At 36.6% G+C, this 21,011-nt stretch overlaps 1 protein-coding gene across 6 annotated transcripts; it reads left to right on the top strand.

Moving 5' to 3' along the window:
• Positions 1–23: 23 nt before the first annotated feature.
• BROX (BRO1 domain and CAAX motif containing) lies at positions 24–20,704 on the top strand. Of its 6 annotated transcripts, XM_082349626.1 has the most exons (14): positions 24–411; positions 1,097–1,214; positions 3,670–3,786; positions 6,591–6,697; positions 7,036–7,132; positions 10,004–10,099; positions 11,093–11,165; positions 12,174–12,279; positions 12,985–13,074; positions 14,594–14,679; positions 15,516–15,597; positions 15,904–16,054; positions 17,283–17,442; positions 18,442–20,704. In XM_082349626.1, the coding sequence occupies exons 3-14, from the start codon at positions 3,686–3,688 to the stop codon at positions 18,526–18,528; spliced, it is 1,236 nt and encodes a 411-aa protein (XP_082205752.1). In that variant the 5' UTR covers positions 24–411; positions 1,097–1,214; positions 3,670–3,685; the 3' UTR covers positions 18,529–20,704. The 6 variants fall into 6 exon arrangements, with proteins under 6 accessions (XP_082205752.1, XP_082205757.1, XP_082205756.1 ...); XM_082349631.1 differs by lacking the exon at positions 17,283–17,442 and having other exon boundaries at positions 64–411; XM_082349630.1 differs by lacking the exon at positions 10,004–10,099 and having other exon boundaries at positions 64–411.
• The last annotated feature ends 307 nt before the right edge of the window (positions 20,705–21,011 follow it).

Genomic DNA, 21,011 nt, shown 5'->3' on the forward strand with positions numbered 1-21,011 from the left:
GAGGCCCCGCCTCGCGTTAGGTTGAGGCCGCCCCGCTCCACCGAGCGGCCGCCATTGTTATCGCGGCATTCTTCCTCGGCGTGGGAGGCCCGGCCAGCTCTGCTCTTTATCTCTGGAGGAGACCGCAGCGCAAGAGGAAAGACTGTGGAGGAATATCTAAGAAAGGGCTGAGGAACGGAGTGTTTTAACGGGGCTGCGACAACGCGGCAGCCTTAACCCCCGAGCGGCGCGCACTGCCGCCTCGGTAGCTGTCATGGCCGCCCTGACCACGTGATCGGCTCCCGCAGGCCTGGTTTCCGTCGCTCTAGTTCGGTAATCCGGGCTCTGCGACTCCCTCCCTTTCTCGTTTGCGGACTCGGACACTGCCTTTCTTCCCTCTGGAGGGGTGCTGTACAGACATCGAGAAATCCGGTAAGTATGTCATGAGGATGGGCGTTTCCCAGTACTATCCCTACCCCTGTCGTCTCCCCGGAGTCCCAAGCAATAGGGTCAAGGTTTTTACACAGGTTCCATAGACTCCCGGATAGTGGTCCGCAAAAGTCTCCTTCAAGTGTTTCAAGGCACTAGAAGGAGACTTTTGGGGACCACTATCCGGGAGTCTATGGAACCTGTGTAAAAAGTGCCTTGAAACAAACGAGAGAAAGAAATTCACATTAGCCCCACGAATCAATGGTATTAACAGCTAGATTCACCGAATCGCCTTGCCGGCGTCTCCACTAGCAGTTGGGGGGCGGGGGGGGGGAGGGTCTTATAGCTACATAGGGGTTTGTTTAGGCACCTTCTGCCCGCCTCTCCCGGGTAGATAGTATCGGCTTTCCACGAAAATGCCTGTTCAGGAGGGGCACGCTAAGGTGTGCGCCTGCGCAAGGTCTTAACGGCGTTAAACCGGACGGGGCCTGGGAGGAAGAGGCTGGGTGGTAAACAGGAAGTGGACGTTGGGAGCTCGGGGGCGGTAGGTTTGTTGTGGGACCCAGGGTCTCCGGCGTGGGGAACCTTTGCCGGTAATCGGACTCTTCCTGTGGCAGCGGGTTAGGTGGCAGCCTCGATCCGACTGTTGTGCTGGTGGCTTCAAAGGCACCCTTCCTTGCACCTGCAGGTGGGTGTGTCGTCCTTCTACCCCGCCCTTCAAATTCTTGAAAACTGGAGTGCGGGTCTCTGACCGGACAGATTGGGCAGAGGTAGAGAACACGGTACTTACCCTCTTCGTTCCTGAGGTAAAGATATACAGAACTTAAGACATTTTCATCTAGGACGTGGGAGGCCGTCTTAAAAGAGTATTTGTGGAAAATTTGTTGACACAGTCAAGTGTATCGTGTGACGTTATTTCTGCGAGGCTTGGTTTATATGCACAGAGATGCAGTATTAGTTTACTTAGGTTATAAAGGAGATTTACGTGGATGATGTTTAGAAGGTTATATATTTTTGAAGGACTTGTTAAATGTTTTGAGCTACTCAAATGAACTTGCTCAATTTTTCATTGAGTACACAGTGCGTTTCCTCATCCTTAAATAGCTGGTGCTCTCCAAAGCCGGTTTTGCCATGAATAAATATGGTAAGGGAGGTGCATAAAGTAGATATTTTTTACACTGTGCAGCCCACGGTTTTTTCCCGATAAGAAAAATCCATGGACAACATTGCATATAATGCTTTCAAATTAATTAAATCTTAACCGATTTTGTCTCCCACTTCCCGAGATCTAATTGCCATATTTAAGTCTTCAACTACACCTTCCTGTATTATATTCACTATCTTCCCAAGGACTTTTAAGCAGGTGACACACTCCTTTTTTTTTTTCTTTTTTAACTTGAAAGGTGGGGAACTTAATTTTTTTAAGTTGTTATTTCACTTAGGTAGTTTTTAAAATGTTTTGGTTTTTAAGGATAGACGTTATTTTTTTAATTTATTGAAGTATAGTTGATTTACAATGTGTTAATTTCTCCTGTACAGCAAAGTGACTCAGTTATGCATATATACATTCTTTTTCATATTCTTTTTCATTATGGTTTGTCCCAGGATATTGAATATAGTTCCCTGTGCTATACAGTAGGATCCTGTTGTTTATCCATCCTGTATATACTAGTTTGCATCTGCTAATCCCAAACTCCCGGTCCTTCCCTCCCCTACCTGCCCTCCCCCTTGTCAACCACAAGTATGTTCTAAGGATAGATATTATTATTTTTTTTTACCAACAAAACAGTTTATTAGGTACTAGCAGAGAAATCACAATCAGCGATATGCAAAGATGGGTGACCATAAGCAAATACAGAGAACAAGCAAGGGGAACATGCTTTTATAGGGAAAAGAGGAGAGTTGGGAGGGGCTGTAATAACCAAAGAGTCCATTGGAGGAACCTGGGAGTCCGAGTATGGAGGCTTCTCATTGGTTGGCCTGCTACAGTCTGACTGGCTGAGCTGCCATGGATGGAGAGAACTTTTCTTCTTCCTTCTGATAGTAACCTAGAGGTACCTTCCTGTCAGAGATGTAGGTTTACTTCTCTCCTGTTAACTGAGGTCTCCTAGGGGGACCTGAGAGCTCCGCCTACAGGCCTGTCCCAACTCCAACTCTACCTGAGGTTTCTTCAGTTACACATACTAAATATGTTTATAATTCAGCCATTTTTTACCATTTTAAGGATAGATATTATCAAGTATCATGTGGGGTTTTTTATCATGAAAATTTTGATTCTTATTAGCTATTCTGGGGAAAGTATATTTATTATAGAACACATGCTACAGCCAATCACTTGGCATCAGCAATATCATGTGGGAGATACGGTTAATTTAAAACCTATTTGTGGGCTTCCGTGGTGGCGCAGTGGTTGAGAATCTGCCTGCCAATGCAGGGGACACGGGTTCGAGCCCTGGTCTGGGAAGATCCCACATGCCACGGAGCAACTGGGCCCGTGAGCCACAATTGCTGAGCCTGCGCGTCTGGAGCCTGTGCTCCGCGACAAGAGAGGCCACGACAGTGAGAGGCCCGCGCACCGCGATGAAGAGGGGCCCCCGCTTGCCGCAACTACAGAAAGCCCTCGCACAGAAACGAAGACCCAACACAGCCATAAATAAATAAATAAATAAATAAACAAAAATTAAAAAACCAAAACAAAAACCTATTTCTATCAAGTAATCTTAGCAGTCTAAATACGGGTCACCATTTGAACCTCTTTCGGAATCACGTTCCTCTGGTCCTGTGCCCTTCTCATTTGCAGCTGTCCAACCAAAGTCAAGTACTCCGCTCCTCAGAAGTGTAGTTTGGGGACCAGCAGCCTCAGCATCTCAGGTCCTACCCCAGACTGTTGAATTAGAACCTGCATTTTAACAAGAGCTCCCCACCTCCTGCCCCGACGTGATTTTTATACACATTAAAGTTTAAACATTACTGCTCCAATATATTCAACATTGCAGTTACTGTGAGCACATTTACAAATGCTGTTGTTTTATAGGCCTGATCTAAACATAGGCTGCTATAAACAGACAGTTAAAACAAGATTGATGTATGGCAGTGAAGCATTTTATTTATGTATATGTCTGTTTTATATATGTTTTATGTTAAAATGTATATATCCTGTAGTAATTTTCAACTTTTACTTTAAAAAATATTTTAATATGGTTTACATTGCTTATTAAATGTTTTATCTTTAGTTTTTATACATTTGTTTTTTGTCAATAGGAAACACCTGGAGAGAATGACACATTGGTTTCATAGGAACCCATTAAAAGCCACAGCTCCTGTCCCTTTTAACTATTATGGCGTAGTCACTGGCCCTGCTGCTTCAAAAATTTGCAGGTAAGTTTGTCAGTCTCCACAAGTATTGACTGAGCCGCCCATGGATACAAGGTACTTTTTTAGGGTCATGCACAATGCAGAAGTATGTAACACACTGTCCCTAACCTTAGGCTCCTTATAAACTTATAAATGACATATGAAAAGTTAAATCATAGATTATTTAAACTGGGTCCTCAAGTTTAGGTCAGTGAGTGAGTCCCAGAGAGACTAAACAGTCACAATTAAAGAGTTAAGCTATACGTTACAACAGTATAAGAGACTCCACAAAGTCATATATGGATATTGTTCATTGGCCAGATAGTAAATTAATTGAGTTCTGAGCAGGGAGAGGTCCCTATGACCTGAAATAGCCTTCAGAGTGTTCAGTAGGAGAGAGGACTTGAGCTGGGGTTTAAATGAATTGTATGGCCTAGATCAGGGGTTGTCAGACTGTGTCCTGCAGATTGGCCCAATGATTGTTTTCATAAGTAAGTTTTCATTAGAATATAGCCTCCCCCCCCCCACTTATTTATATATTGTCTATGGCTGCCTTTCCTCTATACAGTAAGATTGAGTATTCCCAGGGGAGACTTTATGACCCACAAGGCCTAGAATATTTATCTTCAGGCCCTTTGCTGATCCCTGACTTAGATAGTAAGAAGGGAGAGGAGAAAGTCATTTCTGTTAGGTAAACCTTTGTTCTAGGGAGTATGAGTACAGCAGTTTAACTGGAACAAAAGAGATAGATGCAAGAGATATTTCGAAGGAGGCATCAACTGGCCAGATGTCTGATTTGCTCTGGAAAGTTGAAAAGGATTCATTTAGTCTATGAGATGCAGAACCTAGATGATCAAGACATTAGTGGTACCAGTAAAGGAAAATCAAGAGAATTGCTACTTTTTGTGAAAGGAAGTAATTGGAGCAAAAGGTTGATCTAGACCAGGGGTCAGCAAACTTTTTCTGTAAAGGGCTAAATAGTAAATATTTTAGGCTTTGTGGGCTACATACAGTCACTATTGGATATTCTTCTTTGTTCATTTTTGCAAAATTAAGCTGTGGGCCGTATAAAAACAAGTTACAGGTTGTAGTTTGCCAACCCCTAATCCTAGACATTGGTCCCAGCTTAACTGTTTTATCTGTAGCATTGGGCAAGTCTCTTAACTCCTTTGGATCTAATTACTCATCTGTAAAATTAATAACCTAAATTAGATACTTCTAAGGTACACTTTTCTCGAATTCTGTCATTTTAATATGAATATAATTTTGCACAAGTTGGTTTGCAGGTGATGATTGAATGCCTACTTGGAAAGAGCTAGCAAAGTATTCGAGTCTAGAATAGGCCTTAAGGATTCAAATTTTTGGGACTTCCCTGGCGGTCCAGTGGTTAAGACTCTGCGCTTCCAATGCAGGGGGCGCGGGTTCGATCCCTGGTCAGGGAACTAAGATCCCACATGTTGCATAGCATGACCAAAAGGAAAAAAAAAGAAGAATTCAAATTTTTTTCCGAGTCCAGGAATTACTCCCTCCCAGCTTTTAATTAAATAACTCAACAATGACAGATTCATAAGGTAGCCCATCCCATTTTTGGTCAGCTGTATATAATTGTTGCTATATACTTTCTTGGAATCACCCTCCTTAGAGCTGGTACCAATGAATAAACATTCCGTCTTAAACCTGGTTTAAGTTTGTGCTCCTTTCTAAACACCACTGCTACTTACAGTCAGTCCTTCTAAATCTTAAAATATTTGGAATGTTAGTATTACTTCACTTGACAAAGAAATTTGAGTATATGCTTTATCCCAGACACTAAGTTCTGGGTATACAGTCCCTACTGTCTGTCTTGGTGCTTACAATTTAAATTTAGTCTTCAGTCATTTACACCCAATTGTCTTCAGTCATGGTCCATGTAATATGATTTCTGGATCCCTCGCTAAGCAAGTTGTCTTCTGAAAGAAGAGGTGTAACTGGAACAGGACCAAGTTAGAGCTGATAATGTAGATCTAGGATTAGATGTAAAGTTATACTCGTAGATGAGACCTCAGAAGAGAGAAGAGCAGAAAGCCAAAGACTGAACATTGCTGGAGGTGGGAATATGAAGGGGACATGGAAGAAAATAGAGAAGGAACTTTTAGAGATAAGAGGAGAATCTGGAAAATTTGGCGTTATTGGAATCAAGGGAGAAAAGAATTTCGAGAAAGAAACAATAAATGTCTGCAACATTTATTGCTGCAGAGAAGCAAAGGAGAATGGAGACGAGGGAGCAGTTTTAAAATTAGTGGCCAAGTGTTTTTGCATGTTTGTGTGTGTGTTGTATTATAGAATGCAATTTTAAAATACGGTTTTGTACTTAAGTACATTTTGACATAATGTCAAATTTTGAAATTTTAAGGGGATACTAAAATTATGTATAAATGTTAAATTTCCATTTTTCAAAAAACTTCTGTTGTGAACTGGTCAGATTAATTTACTCATTCTTAATTCTTTCCTCCCATCTTAAAAGCTTGTGTTAGTTTGATTTTTTAAAATTAAAACTTGCTGTGTATTTTTATTATATAATTGTATTCATGATTTGCTCCTTTAGTTGGACTGAGTTTTAGTACAACTTCTAAAACAATTGTTACTAGAAATTTCACTTACCTCGTGTTAGTCCTAATTAAATTCATTCCTGTATACTTAGTAATATCTTAGAGGAGGCGGTGTGTGTGTGTGTGTGTGTGTGTGTGTGTGTTTAAGCTTTTACAGTTGAAACTTTTAAGCCACTTTTACATAGATTCATTGTAATACAGCTTACTTAACATTACTATCTCTTTTCTGTCTCATTTAAGTGACTTGAGATCATCTAGAGCACGACTGCTTGAATTGTTCACCGATTTGAACTGTGATCCACAAATGATGAAGAATGCAGCAGATTCATATTTTTCACTTTTACAAGGTTAGTTATTTAAATCAATTTAAGTTTTTAAAAGTCAACTATGTAGAAGTTCATATTTGATTCTTAGACTTTTCAAATCTGAATAGTTTAGTCTTCTAGGTTATATTCTTCAGTATGCTTGAGTATCAGAAATGTGAGAATGTAAAGGTGGTATGTGGTCTTTCTAACATTTTGAAAATTAAATGTGTGCATATTTCATATTATGTTACCTTAGGAGAAGGGGATAGAGGGGCTGGGAGTTTCATTCAGGTATCTGAAAAAGTCATTATCTGAAAAATGTTCTAAACAGACACGTGATATTTCCTGTAAAACTGAAAATGTTTTCTACCTTTTTATAGGTTTCATTAACTCATTGGATGAATCTACCCAAGAAAGCAAGTTACGATATATTCAAAATTTCAAGTGGACTGATACATTACAGGGACAGGTTCCAAGGTAAGCAGCACCAACAGTACTAAATTCAAGCTATTTATGTAACTGTTTAGCTAGTGATTAACTCATAGCCTCTGTGTGGAAGAACTAAAATGTAAGTCTGATCAGCATTTTGCCTTATCAGGAAATTAATGTAAAACTTTTGACCTAAACTCCTAATGCAGTCTATTAAGTACAAACAGAATTTGTTTCTCCTGGACCAAATCATTTTTGAGATAATCAATATAAACGTTAACTAGATTGAGCAGCCTTGACTTTTAATAACACACAAAGAATGGTTTGGGAATTTGAAAACCAAACCTAGATTTTGGTCTTTGCCTCCGTCCAAGCAGAGCAGAATTTTGCTTTCTCCGCTACTTTCCTTTTCTGATGGATAGTTCAGATGTCTCTGGTCAATCTCCTTCTTTCTCTCTTTCTCCCCAGTTCCACCCCAGCTCCATACTCTTCTGACTGACAGTACTGTATTTGTTTTCTTCCTAATTTTACTGTTTCTGCTCTTTTTAAAAACTTCCCCTCCGAACTTTCTCATCGTTCACTTGAAACTAGTTAGATCTAATTACAACAGGAAACCGATCATAATGGTGCTAAATTTTTAACTACTTTTTTTTTTTTAAACACCATTGGGTTGTTTAAATAGTCATATATCTTTATCTCAATTTGCTTTAGAATTAACCATTTTATAAAATCAGAAGGGAAGGAAATGGGGATTGCCAAACAACCAGGGCAGGCATTACAGTGGAAGGAGTGTGGACTTTGGATTCATACACACGTAGATCAGCCTCAGAGCTTCTCCTGTATGAACATCTGCTTCCTCAACTGTATGCTGGGGTTACAGGTATAGGGCTTTTGTGAGGAACAAAATAGGAAATTTTGTATTAAGGGGCTGATATAATGCCAGGCATTAATAGACATTCAATAAATGTTAGTTTCCTTCCTTCCTTCCTCGGGAATATTGTATGTAATAGAATTCATAAATTAGGTAGGAAGTTGCGGACTGTGGGTCCTTTGCAAATTTTAATATTCTGGGATACCAAGATTTTCCAAGTAAGTCCTCATTTTCTGTTTTTCTTTATGTACCCCTTTGTACTTCATCTAAAATTAAGGAATATTTTCCTTAAAAACTTTTTTTAAAGAATCAAACCTCTACCATTGTTACATTACAACACTTTGGCAGATTCTAAAGTGTTTTGTATTACATAAATTTGGCACTTTTCCCCACCATGCTAAATTTTCATTCCTTGTGACAGCATTTCTCAGCATAGTTTTATGAGACAGTGAAGAATTATGTGATAAAGGCCTTAAGTTATAATGTTGAGTATTCAGTACATCTGAGATTTTTAAGTTATTTAATCCTTGATTGCTACTTACTCAATGAAAAGTGTGCTGTGAGTATCTGTTCTGAAAAATGTTTTTTCAACTGTATACGCTCTTAACTACTACCTAGATGTGGTACAATAGAAATGGAGTGTTTGGGAGCAAGGCAGATTGAAATAAACGAAGGGTAAACAGGAGAGAGCTATTCATGAGACTCCATAAAAATTAGCAAAACTCTCTTATTATTTAAAGGTAAAGTTATAAATTAGATATGCCTCTTAGATCACCATTACTAGAATTACTAGATGTAATTAGTAGATGTAACTCATTTGAAAGTTCCCAGTGCTGAAAAGAATAAGTCGTTAAACTATACATTAAATTTTTTTGGCATGGTAAACTGTTTTAAGAAGTTTGTTCATAACTGTCATATTTTTGTATGTTATAATGTATATTAAATGTATATATAAGGTATTTTTGAATTACATGTTTTGTAACAAATCTTTTTTTTTTTAATCTAAAAAGTTTCTATTCCTTCTAAGATGGAGGCAGCAATTAAATAAAAAATACAAAGCAGAATCATGATTCTAGTTTCTTCCCTTTGGGTAATTTTTCTGTATCTTTATTAGTATTATATGTGTAATAAGGGTATTACTTCAGGTTTTTTACTTCATCGTTTGAGATAAGTGAGATAATGTGTATAAAGAATTTTCAGGGTCTCATCAGAACAGCAGTGAATAAAAATATTATCTTATTTGCTTTGTGAGCTTTTTGCCATCTTTGTGTCATGTTTAGTTATAGAATCTGAAGGAGACAAATAAGATATAAAATACACTTATTTTTGAGACCTTTTTCTTTGTAGTATACTAATTGGCTTGGCATTCAGAATCTTCTACAGTTTTCACATCAGCTTGGCTTTTTGCTCTCCTGCTCCTCGATTTCTCTTTATGAACTGGCAACTTCAATCAGGCTAGTTGGGTTACTGCCACCAGAAAAATCTTTATCATTTCTTGTGCGTTAACAGCATCATTCCCTCATCAGGGATGTCCTTCTGCTTCCCTTCTAGCCCTTCTAGCCATCTAGGCACAATTCAAACTCTATTTATACCATTAAGCCTTCTTTAACCATTCTAGCCTGAAATGATCTCTCCTCTGAAGTCCATTTTCTTAAAATGTGGTGTAAGAATCACCTGCTCCAGAATCAACTGGATACTTGTTAAAAATGCAGATTCTGGGCACTTTCCAGACTTTCTTTGTGGGATAAGTTCCAGTAATCTGTATTTTTAAAACTATTCAACGTACAGTAACCTTTGGGAACTACTATTCTCATGTTTACTATTATGAAGTACATCGTGGACCATTATGTTTAGTCATTCAGTGTTAATTGTGTGTGTGTGTGTGTGTGTGCTTGTGTCTTATCTCCCAACCTGTATTAAACACAAGGACTCTTCATTTTTTCAGTTAGCATTTAGCTCTTTATGATTTTTTATAAGTTGTATAGCAGGCTTCATATACAGATGTCTCAGTCATTGACAGTACTTAATGATCATGTTTATAATTCTAGTGCCCAGCAGGATGCTGTTTTTGAATTAATTTCCATGGGATTTAATGTAGCTTTATGGTATACCAAATACGCTTCAAGACTGGCTGGAAAAGAAAAGTAAGTTAAAAGGGGAGGGTTATGTGCATATGTATTATTTTTCAAACATATGGAGCTTCATTATTAAAAAGTCTAGGCTACTGATAAAAAGTATCACTTCTAATAAATGTAAGGTTGCCTCATAATGTTAATATTTTAAGTATTAGAATTATGGAGCCCACTGTTAGAAGGGAAAAAATTGTTAATAATCTTGTCATGGGGGTGGTCTTTCTGAATAAAACCCCAAACCAAGAAAAGGGTTGACTGTTTGACCACATAAAGTACCATAAACAAAGTTAGAAAACAAATGAAAGATTGGTCAAAAAAATTGCAGTGCATATGACAAATTGTTTTTATAATGCTTTTACAAATCAACAAGGAAGAGATCAACAAATCAATCGAAAATAAACAAAGGACATAAACAGGCAATTCACAGAAAAATACAAAGCCTTATAAGTATGTGAAAGATGTTTTGAAGGAGTAAGGAACTGTGAAATAAAATGAGATACAGTTTTTATAATAGTACAACTGGATATTAGCAATATGAAACTGGCAACTACCAACTGTGATGCACCTGAACATGGGAATAATATGCAGCCATTTAAGAATGGAGTTGAATTGTATGTGCTGATGTAAAATTGTCTCTGAAGTAATTTAGGTGATTAAAACAAGAGCAGAGTGGTGAATATTGTGTATGTATGTGTTTTTTAAGTATGTGCATGCATTAAATGTATATTGATTTTTATGCTTGTTTATGCACAGAAGATTATCTGGAAGGAAAAACAAGAAGCCTTTGTCCAGACCCCTAAACAGGAGCTCTCTTTTTCACTTGTAGTATCTTCTCTTTGGATATTTTTCATGTGCATTTGTTAGTTTTTTAAGTGTCAAAAGGAAGAAAACCTAGTGAAAAACACAAATGACTAGCTTCTGTGGTTTTATGAGAATGTATTAGTTGTTGGTTTTAATACCAGAAACGGGATTCATCCTGTAATGAATGTAACCACTATCTTTCAGCATAACAGAGGATGAAGCAAAAGAAGTCCATCGAAGCTTAAAAATTGCAGCTGGGATTTTTAAACATTTAAAGGTAAAATAATAGTAATAAAATATATTCTTAATGCTTTAATTCTTGAATAATTTTTATTTCATTCTTTGCGGGGTGGGGTGAAGGAATTGTTTCATCATGTAGAAAGAATTGGTGTGTGTTCTGTTTTCCTTATGTTAAGTACTTTGTTGATGAGTGCAGCCAATTACAGAATATTAAGTGTTTCCACTTCAGAAAATCATCAGTGAATTTTACAGTTAGACGATGCAAGTGGTACTTCACTGCTTATTTTGCGGTCTCTTCTGAAAAGATGAGAGAAAACAAAGCCCAAAAATTGATAGTTCTGAGTATTTCTCTTTGCTGTCTGCAGCAGTTGCCAGGAGCAATCATGATTCTGCAAAACCAAATTTTCTGAGTATATTCTCTGTATTTCAGTGAAAATGCCAGCAGGGCAATCAGTACACACTAATTATATTAAATTGCCTGGAGATGTGATGGGAATTAGGGGAAAGACTAACGTATTTTCCAACCAGAATTACCCCCACCCCATTCTAATTAAACTGCTATTTACTGAAGGCTACTGGAGGCCAGTGTTGCATTTTCTCATGGTAAGGTAGTTTTACAGTGATGAAAAAGCTGTGATCCTGAGTGAGCTACAGAACTGTAGTCTTCTTTATATTTACTATTATTAATGTGAATGAACAGTTCCGGCTGTCATGCAAAAGGGAAATTTGGTTTCCGTTTCAGTTAAACATTTTCTAAGTTGAGAATATGACTTGCATATCTAAGCAATTTATTATGACCCAAATTATGCTCTTTAGTTTCTTATTTTACAAAAATTTATAAAAAGCTTTAAAAGTTTTAGTGTACAGGAAATTTTATTCTCTGTAAGCTTAACATTGCTCCGTTTTACACAATCTTTGTTTGTACCCTAAATTTCTGATAAATCCCCAAATTGAATATCTCACAACTTCAGTTTTCTTTCTAACAGCTGAGTTAAAATTAAACTTGGCTTCTTTGTTTTTTTGTTTGTTTTTCTTTCTCTCTCAGGAAAGTCATATCCCAAAATTAATTACACCTGCAGAAAAAGGGAGGGATTTAGAGGCACGACTCGTAGAAGCTTACATTATCCAATGTCAAGCTGAAGCTCAAGAAGGTATCTTAAATATTGTAAGATTTTTTTAAAGAAAGTTTATATTGGCATTTAGTTCTTTTTTAAAAAATCAGAATTAGCTGGAATTGAGTTTCAGGATTTGAGAAATTTATAGTGAGGAATTTTAAAAATTGATTTTTACCTTTAGCATTTGCCTTCATTTTTCATTAGCTGGAAAAGGCCTTACAGTTTAATAATTTTTTTTAAGAGGATTTTGATTTCATGCCATTTCTGGCAGCATAAAATTAAGTCTGTAACTCATCTTTCCCCCCACTCTACCTTGCTCATTTCTTTTCTGCTTCCACTGTTTGGCTTACCTTGAAATCTTTGCCTTTCAGTGGCAGGAAATAAATGAAGACTTATGTGAAAACAATAAAGAAACTTTGTTGGCTTTTGTTTTTCTTTATTTCAGACTCCAGTGCCCTGAAAGTATTTGTTTCCTCTTACATCATGCGATTTTGTAGTAGGGGTTTTCTGTGATTAGTAATTGGCTAGTGATTTATTTAAGGAAGTGGTATCAGAACAACAAGCTCAGTGTTTTTCTGCTTTGTTATGTTTGCACTTTCTGTAGCTTTTCACGTTAAAATTTTAACAAACTGTATTAAAATCCCAAATAGATATCAGACTGTCTTTTGCTATTATAATTGAACTTAAGGTAAATGCAAGTGAGCTTAATCATACATTCACTTCATTGTGTTTTGGTTATAGTAACAATTGCTCGAGCAATTGAACTGAAACATGCTCCTGGACTAATTGCTGCCCTGGCATATGAAACAGCCAATTTCTATCAAAAAGCTGGTAAGTTCTATTTTTAGTCTTTAGATTTTCACATTAAGCTCTTGGCTTAGTAGGGAACAAGCAAAGCAAAAGGACTCTCAGATTGTTTCATCTTTTGCAAAGCTGTAGTAATAGCTGCATTATTTTATTAATCTTGTTTAAAAGAAAATAAAAGAATTAGAGCTGTTCACCGTTAATATGCTCCATAACTTCTAGTGAAAAGGACGATGCTATCCTTTTTAACCAGTTACATCTAATAATTAAACAGCTGTTTTTCTTTTGAAATGTTTTTGGTCTTTATAACAACCTTGTAGTTACTATCCTTATTAAGACAAGAAACTGAAATCCAGAGAATTAACATAACTAATCTGTAATTTAACTGCTAGCAGGTGGGAGGCTGGGACTAGCACTCAGGTCTTCTCCTTAACATATTATTCTTTTCAATCACTTATTTAGGAAGCATGCATATGTTTCTATTTATGAGATGGTTACTCTTTTAGTTGCTGGGTATACGGATTCACAGTCTAGGGAAGGAGACAAACATGTAACCACATTATTATAGCATGAAATAAGGTGTGGTTACAGGGGTGAAATAAAAACCTAAAGGATCTGGGCATGCTAGAGAAGGCTTTCTAGAGGAAGGTGGTGGTTTAGCCTTATTTGGAAATAGAAATAGAAATTCTAGGTTTGCTGGGATGCTTTAGCGTATGGGAAGAGTAGAACATTCTGTAGTATGTACAGAGATTAGAAAGAACTCAGCACATTCTGGGACTGTGAGACATGTTTTAGCTGAAACAGGATGAGAGGTAGGAGCAAAGGTTACGAAAGTATGCATATGTGAGGCTATGAGTTGCTCTGTAAGCCTATCTAAGAAGTTTGGCCTTCATTCGGTAGGTATTTGGGACCCCTTAAAAGGTAAAATAAAGTCAATCTGACTTGACTGGACTTGAATTTAAGAAAGGTCCCTATCATTGCAAGATGAGAAATGGGCTTACTAGTGAAGGAGTAGTAGGCCAACTCTACTTAGACCATAATCATTTCTTCCTAAGTACTGTGGAAGAGATGATGAAGGTTTTCAGAAAGACAGCAGAGTAGGAAACGGAGAGGAAGAAATACATTCGAAAGGTGTTTGGCAGGATATATGAGCATGTGTGTTTGATACAAGATGCAGGGATGGGGTGGTGAGTGAGGGTTAGGAGAGTATCCTTGCTTCTGACTTGGGTGACTAGACTACTCTTGGCATTGCTGTATTATGAAAAAAGGTTGGAAAGAGATACTATAATACTATTCATATTTAATTTGAAGTTCTTAGTCATTTCTATTTTTATCATTATCTCAAACTTAAATTGCATTAACCATCAAATCAAAATAAATAAATGAATAAATAAAATCACTTTAAATAAAGCAAGGTTTTTCAAGTGTAAATGCTTGAGTTTTAGACTTGAATGGCATGCTGCTTTTAGCATCTGAACACGTAAGCTATAAGTCTCCTAGTGAATCAGGGTGAAATTATATTTTGCTTTTTAAAATGTAACTTTAGATCATGCTTTATCCAGTTTGGAGCCTGCATACTCTGCTAAATGGAGAAAATATCTTCACTTGAAAATGTGTTTCTACACAGCTTATGTAAGTATTTTTAGCCCAGAAACAATGTAACTTACTGTCTCTCCAGCCCCTTGAGCACCAGTTCTGTCATCTCGCCTGACTCTTCGTTAGCATTTTACAGATAATGGACAGCTCTCAATAAATGTTCCCTGATGGTCAGTGCAGCCATTGTGGAGTAAAGCGAGTGGAAGGAGATGATGTAGAGCTGGGTTATAGCAATGGAATTACCGTTCGATTCAAACCCACTTTTAAGCTGGAACCTTCTGCAAACTTCATGAGAATTCTCTCGTTTCATCCTGTTCACTGAGAAAGATATTTACTAATGCTAATCTTAAGACTTACCCATACAGTGTATCACCTGGGTTGGTGAAGAATCATAAATAAGATTTCTTACACCTTATAATCTGCTTTCAGACACACTGCATAAGACCATGTGCAATCCCTGCATTGATGGTAGACATTTAAGGAATAAGCATGTTCTACTCCAGCCTGGTAACATTTTTCTTAAGACCTGTTTAGTCCTTAACCTCAAATCCTCCCTCCTTCTCCCTCTGCATTAGGACACTAATTTCCCTCCTTTATCCCCTCTGCCCTAATTTTAAAAACAGGTTTCAGCAAATAGTTTTTGCTCTCAGTCCATGGTTAGAAGGCTAGTTTGGCTCAAGGCTTGACATAATTCCACTTTATATACCAACAGAGATGGGGGGAAGCTTATTCAAGTAAAGAGATGTAAGGGACTGCATTGATACTTCAAACAATGGACAAAGGCATTTCTTTGTCTGATGCATATAGAAAACGATGATAGTGGAAAGCATCATTTGAGGAGAGAATGAATAAAAATTTGTTTCTTTTATCAGGCTTATTGTTATCATGGTCAGACTTTGTTGGCTAGTGATAAATGTGGTGAAGCAATCAGGTCTCTTCAAGAGGCAGAAAAATGTAAGTATTCCTGCCAGAATATTAACTCCTCTTTTAAAGACTAATGTTTAATCATAAAGGGAATGGGCAGTTAAAAGAGATTTTGGCGGAGTTCATGAAAGGGAATGAGAATCAGTGAAGTAATTGGAGAAAAGAAAAAAGTGCTTCGAAAACCTAGAACTTGTAGAAAATACCTGCCTACCCCTTATACTGTTGTTGGCAGTGCTCTTACACTAGTTAAAGAGCATCTCTGATTAATAGCCTTTTTAGTATAAATAATCAATAATTAATTATAATCAAATGACTGTATATCCCTTTCACATGCAGTTTATGCAAAGGCAGAAGCATTATGCAAAGAATATGGAGAAACCAAAGGCCCTGGACCAACAGCCAAACCTTCAGGACACTTGTTCTTTAGGAAACTTGGAAATCTTGTGAAGAACACCCTTGAAAAATGTCAGAGAGAAAATGGATTTATGTGAGTACAGCTCAGTATGATTTTAGTAATATTAATAACGGTATAGTATATGCAGTTGGCCCTCTGTATTCTGTTGGGTTCCACATCCGCAATTCAACCAACCGCAGATGGAAAGTATATGGGGGGACAGGGAGGGGGGATTCTAGAAAGTCCTTAAAAGCAAAACTTCAGTTTGCTGCAGGCCAGCAACTATTTATATAGCATTTACATTCTGTTAGGTATTATAAGTAACCTAGAGATTATTAAAGTTTACGGGAGGGTGTGCGTAGGTTATGTGCAAATACTACTTCATTTTATGTAAGGGACTTAAGCATCTGTGGATTTTGGTATCTTCCGGGGTTCCAGAACCAATCCCCCAAAGATACGGGGGGACGAACGTATTTATAATGTTTGAATATTAATATTGTTTTAATAATATCGCAGTTTGTTAGTCTCTATTCCCATACATTTTATATCAAGTTGCATTGAAGTTGATCGTTAATTTTCTATTTAAACTGGTGATAGGATTCACTTGTGTTAGACCTAACTTTTATTCTGCTTCTGATGATAACATATAAAAGCAAATTTTAAAATTCAAACATGAATTATTAACATATAGCCCACGTCTACTGTCCTAACTTTCTCTTACCTTTGTTTCCCTGCCATTCCTTCTCTGTGTGTTATATATACATATCTTCTCTTGACATACTCATCTCATTCTGTTTTCAGCCATGTATAAAGCAGGTAAATTAATTTTCTGTCAGTTCTGTCTAGGCCTGTCAAGCAGTTTTCCATTATTAAATCAGTGTTGTTCAAACTGTAGGTCAGTACCTATGGAGGTTGTAGAATTAATTTTGTCCCTGCTTTTTGTCTCTTGCATTCTTTCCTTTATATTCTGCATCTGGTCATGCTGCGCTCTTTCACATCCTTGAACATGCCCAGTTTAACTTTTACCACTTCCTTTGGAAAGCATCCCTGACCCTCCAAATCTGCCCCTCTTTTAATTGCCCCACTTTTGTGTTCTCATGGCACTCTACATCCCTCATAGCTTCAGTTACATTGCACAGTTGTTGACAGGGTTTCTTGACTTTGTCACCTACTCATGTGTAAACTGCGTGAGACAGGAAATTCTTCTCTATGTAATTCATCATTAAGTTGCCATTTCCTTGCACAGGGTCTTGGACATAAATAGACACTCAAATAGTTAACAAATAACTGAATGAATTGCTGTTTCCGTTGCTTTTTGCAGTTACTTTCAAAAAGTTCCAACAGAAGCCCCACAACTGGAACTCAAAGCAAATTATGGTCTCGTAGAACCTGTACCTTTCGAATTTCCTCCTACAAGCGTGCACTGGACACCAGAAACGTTGGCTGCTTTTGATCTCACCCAAAGACCCAAGGATGACAGTGTACGAGATTGGGTTTTTTCCATTCATTCACAAAAATTTAAAAAGAGAATTCAGAGTTCACAGTTTGATATTGTCCTCTATTTAAATAGATGCTTATATTTGTCTACATGTTAAATTAGCTAATTACAGTGCTTGGTGTAAAATCTGAACTCTTTCAGAGGTAAACCTCTAGGCCCTAATTGTCTTCTGATTTTTTACATAGTTGACTGATGTTGTTTTCAACACATTATCTTGCCTTTTTACAATTCGTCAGAGCCTCCTTTAAGAAGAGTGTGGGAGGACAGGTCTAAAAAGGGTGGCTCATCCATGTTTATATTGCCATAGCATTGCTGTTTTTGATTTAGCATAGTGCATGGTATTTGAAGATTTGACCTAATTTCAACATTCTGTGACATCATCCAGGGGTAAAATTAGACTGCTTTTATTCATTTATATCTAAGTACATCTTAGTGTACTAAACCAAATGATAGATTAAGTGGAAATTTTGAGGTTTGGTTACCAAAAGAGAAGGGGTCTGTGAAAAAAGGGATGGGAATTATTTTGTAACCATAGCTGCTTCCTTGAAATTGTTTTTTTTTTTTTAAATATAATTTCCTACCCGTACTAAAACCATTATTCCTTAAAATAAGTTTTTGCCTCCTGTTCAGCCTCTTAAATAATGTCCTAAGAGTAGCCTGTTACTGTCGCAAGTAATCTTCAAACTTAAGGCTTCCATGTGCACAGGTTGATGGCTCAGTTTCTCCCTCCTCAGAAGGAGGAAGAGTACCATTAGCTTGATTTTTGCCTACCCATCCAGGTTTTCATCTTCACTGAAATGTTGCTTTCCTGTTATGTCTTTAATTGAATTGGTTTGTATGTAGCTTCTGGCACAGCTTTGTTAGTCTCCGTGCTGTGTATTTTAGTATATCATCTTTATATTAGTCTGAAGTGGAATAGGTCTAGTGTTTGTTTTCCAGATCTTAGTTTATGTACTTACACTGTATTTTTCTTTCTCCATAGGCTAAACCCAAACCAGAAGAAGTGGTGAAACCTGTGAAAGAACCAGATATCAAACCTCAAAAGGACACTGGGTGCTACATCTCCTAAAATACATTGATACAGTGTGCACTTTGAATTTTCTTCCAGATAAGATAAACCATGGAACTTCATCTTTCTTGAAATGATTTCTCTAAAGCCTATAGATTAATTTAGTACATTCAGAGGGAATCTGCCTTCAGTTTATTTGTTCTTGATTTTTAACACAGTGAAAGTGTTTCATGCTTTGTTTCCAAACTCCTTTTTAATCAGGACAACCTGTGAAATATTTTTATTGTACTTCTAAAGGGCATATTTGGGGGTTGGGTTTTTCTTCCTGAACTCTGGGTAGTAGTAAGTTTCAGGTTAATATACTATAGGCCAGAATCATGTGGTTTCAGGTGTGTTTTTCTATCTTCACAAAAAAAAGTTTATTTTCCTTCCTCTTATTTGATACCAGAAGAATGACAGGAGTCAGTTTTTAACAGACAAGGTTTTTTACCCTCTCCATTATGTCAGTTGTAGCACAGACTTGTTATCTTCTGTGTCAGTTACCTTTTCTGGTTGGGGGAAAAAAAAAATCACTTTTAGTTAAAGATCAAAAAATCTTCATACCAAATCCCTTATATATGTTAGAATCTATAATTTACTCACAAATCAGTGTTTATAGGTATGTTGAGACCATTTAAGAGCTTACTCTTACGCTGATAGCCCTGTACTTCGTTTCAGTCTCAGTAAGCAAACCTACAATATTTTTTAAAGTACTTTTTTCTAATGGATTTTTTACTTAGGGGACTTAGAACTTGGTAACAGCTCTTAGTGTTTGTGTGAGAAGACAGAGTGAAAATGTTTTTGCAGAAGTCAAATAGTGCATGATGAAAAGAAATAACTTTTAAGCCTAAACAAGATCGGTTGTCCTGAATTACACTGGTAAATCTCTACTACTTTGTTACAGAAGTTAGAGTAAAATGCCTTTGTTACCTGATTTCAGTGTACATGGTTTTTATATAGTTTTCTAATACACTTATCCTGTCAGAATTGTATTGCTTTAGGCCAAAGGCCATAGCAGAAACTTAGCAAACAGGTACAGTATATCTTAAAAATACCTTGTAATATTTGAAATAGTTTAGTATATACACAAACCTGGGAAATAGTGGATACATAATACTTTAACAAAAAAAAATCACACGTGTAGGTTTATCTTCTTTTGATTATTCTCCTGAGGCATCACCTAATTTTTCTCTTACAAATGACAGATTGGTTCAAATAATAGAAGTAGTAATAGTAGGGAATGTTGAGAGCTTACTCTATGCCAGGCGCTGTGCTGAGTACTTACATAGATAAACCTTTGAATCCACACAGCAATTCTGTGAGAAATAAGTAAAATCTGCATCAAGTATTGGGATAGGAATAAACATTTCATTATGAAAAATAGATTATACCTATCTGAATATTGTGTTCAAATAAATGATTACTTAAATCATAGTTTATACTCATGGGAAAAACTACATAGAATCAGTGAGGGTTTTTTTTTAATATATGGAAATGCTAATTACTCCTTGCTATGTAACATTTAATATTTGAAGCTGCAGTTTTCAGAATAAGTGGAGTAATAACTGAACAGACATTTATTTTGTTGTTTATAGAAAAAACACTTTAATTTCCCTGTATTTTTGTGCTCTATGCCATTTACTGACAAAACTTTAAACCGTACTTGATGTAAGCTTATTACTCTTGGCCTGTAAGATCTATTTATTTTAGAAACTAGTGCTTATTAGTTACTAAATTTTCACTTTTGAAAATTTAGTAACTAGGCTAAATTTATTGACACAATATGTGTCAATTTCACATATTGACATTTTTATGGGTCATACTTCCATACATGGAATGAAAACATGTAATATGCTCAGTGCTTCTGTAAAGTGCAGTAAATACTGGTATTACATTTAATCAGTAATTGGCAACTTTAAGCTAAGCAGATAGTAAATATTCTGTTGACTCAGCAAAGGTGACACTTTGTGACTAAAATATCCCATTATATATAATATTCTTTGAAATCGTGTTCGAAATTTGGGGAAGTTAATAAATGTAAAGAAGTTGCATGAATGTCATAGATGTAACTATTTGGGTTAACTATTGCCTACTTAGTTTAAACCAGATAACGACAGCTTACATATCCTGCTAAAAGTGTTATTAATATACTGAATTATCTTTTTATTTATGAAAATAAAAGTGATTTTACTTCCAATTTCATTGGAATTTTTGTTTTTCAATAAATATTTTTATGTTTATTAAGCCAGTAACAAGGTTAATACAATGTAAAATCATAATTCTTCACAGTTTTATTTTAAAATGACAGATGCATTTGCATCAGTTGTTTTATGCTACATGAATTCATTAAATACTCAACGCTCCTTGACCTATTTGATTTCTACTTATGCTTATTGGTACTTAACCACCTTTTAATCTTGAAGTAGGGTTTCAATCAGCCTGCATATATTTTTATTCACAGTATTATCCAGCATGCTGCAGTCTTGTATACGGTGGTGAGCTAA

This window comes from Balaenoptera borealis, assembly GCF_965194805.1.
Source record: "Balaenoptera borealis genome assembly, chromosome: 1".
NCBI classification, from domain to species: Eukaryota; Metazoa; Chordata; class Mammalia; order Artiodactyla; family Balaenopteridae; genus Balaenoptera; species Balaenoptera borealis.

What these genes read in the sequence shown, in the direction of transcription:
- BROX (XM_082349626.1), top strand. Translation starts at nt 3,686, where the DNA reads ATGACACATTGGTTTCATAGGAACCCATTAAAAGCCACAGCTCCTGTC. An exon ending in AGACTGGCTGGAAAAGAAAA is followed by an intron (nt 10,100 to 11,092) that starts GTAAGTTAAAAG and finishes ACTATCTTTCAG; the next exon opens with CATAACAGAGGATGAAGCAA. An exon ending in CAGAGAGAAAATGGATTTAT is followed by an intron (nt 16,055 to 17,282) that starts GTGAGTACAGCT and finishes TGCTTTTTGCAG; the next exon opens with TTACTTTCAAAAAGTTCCAA.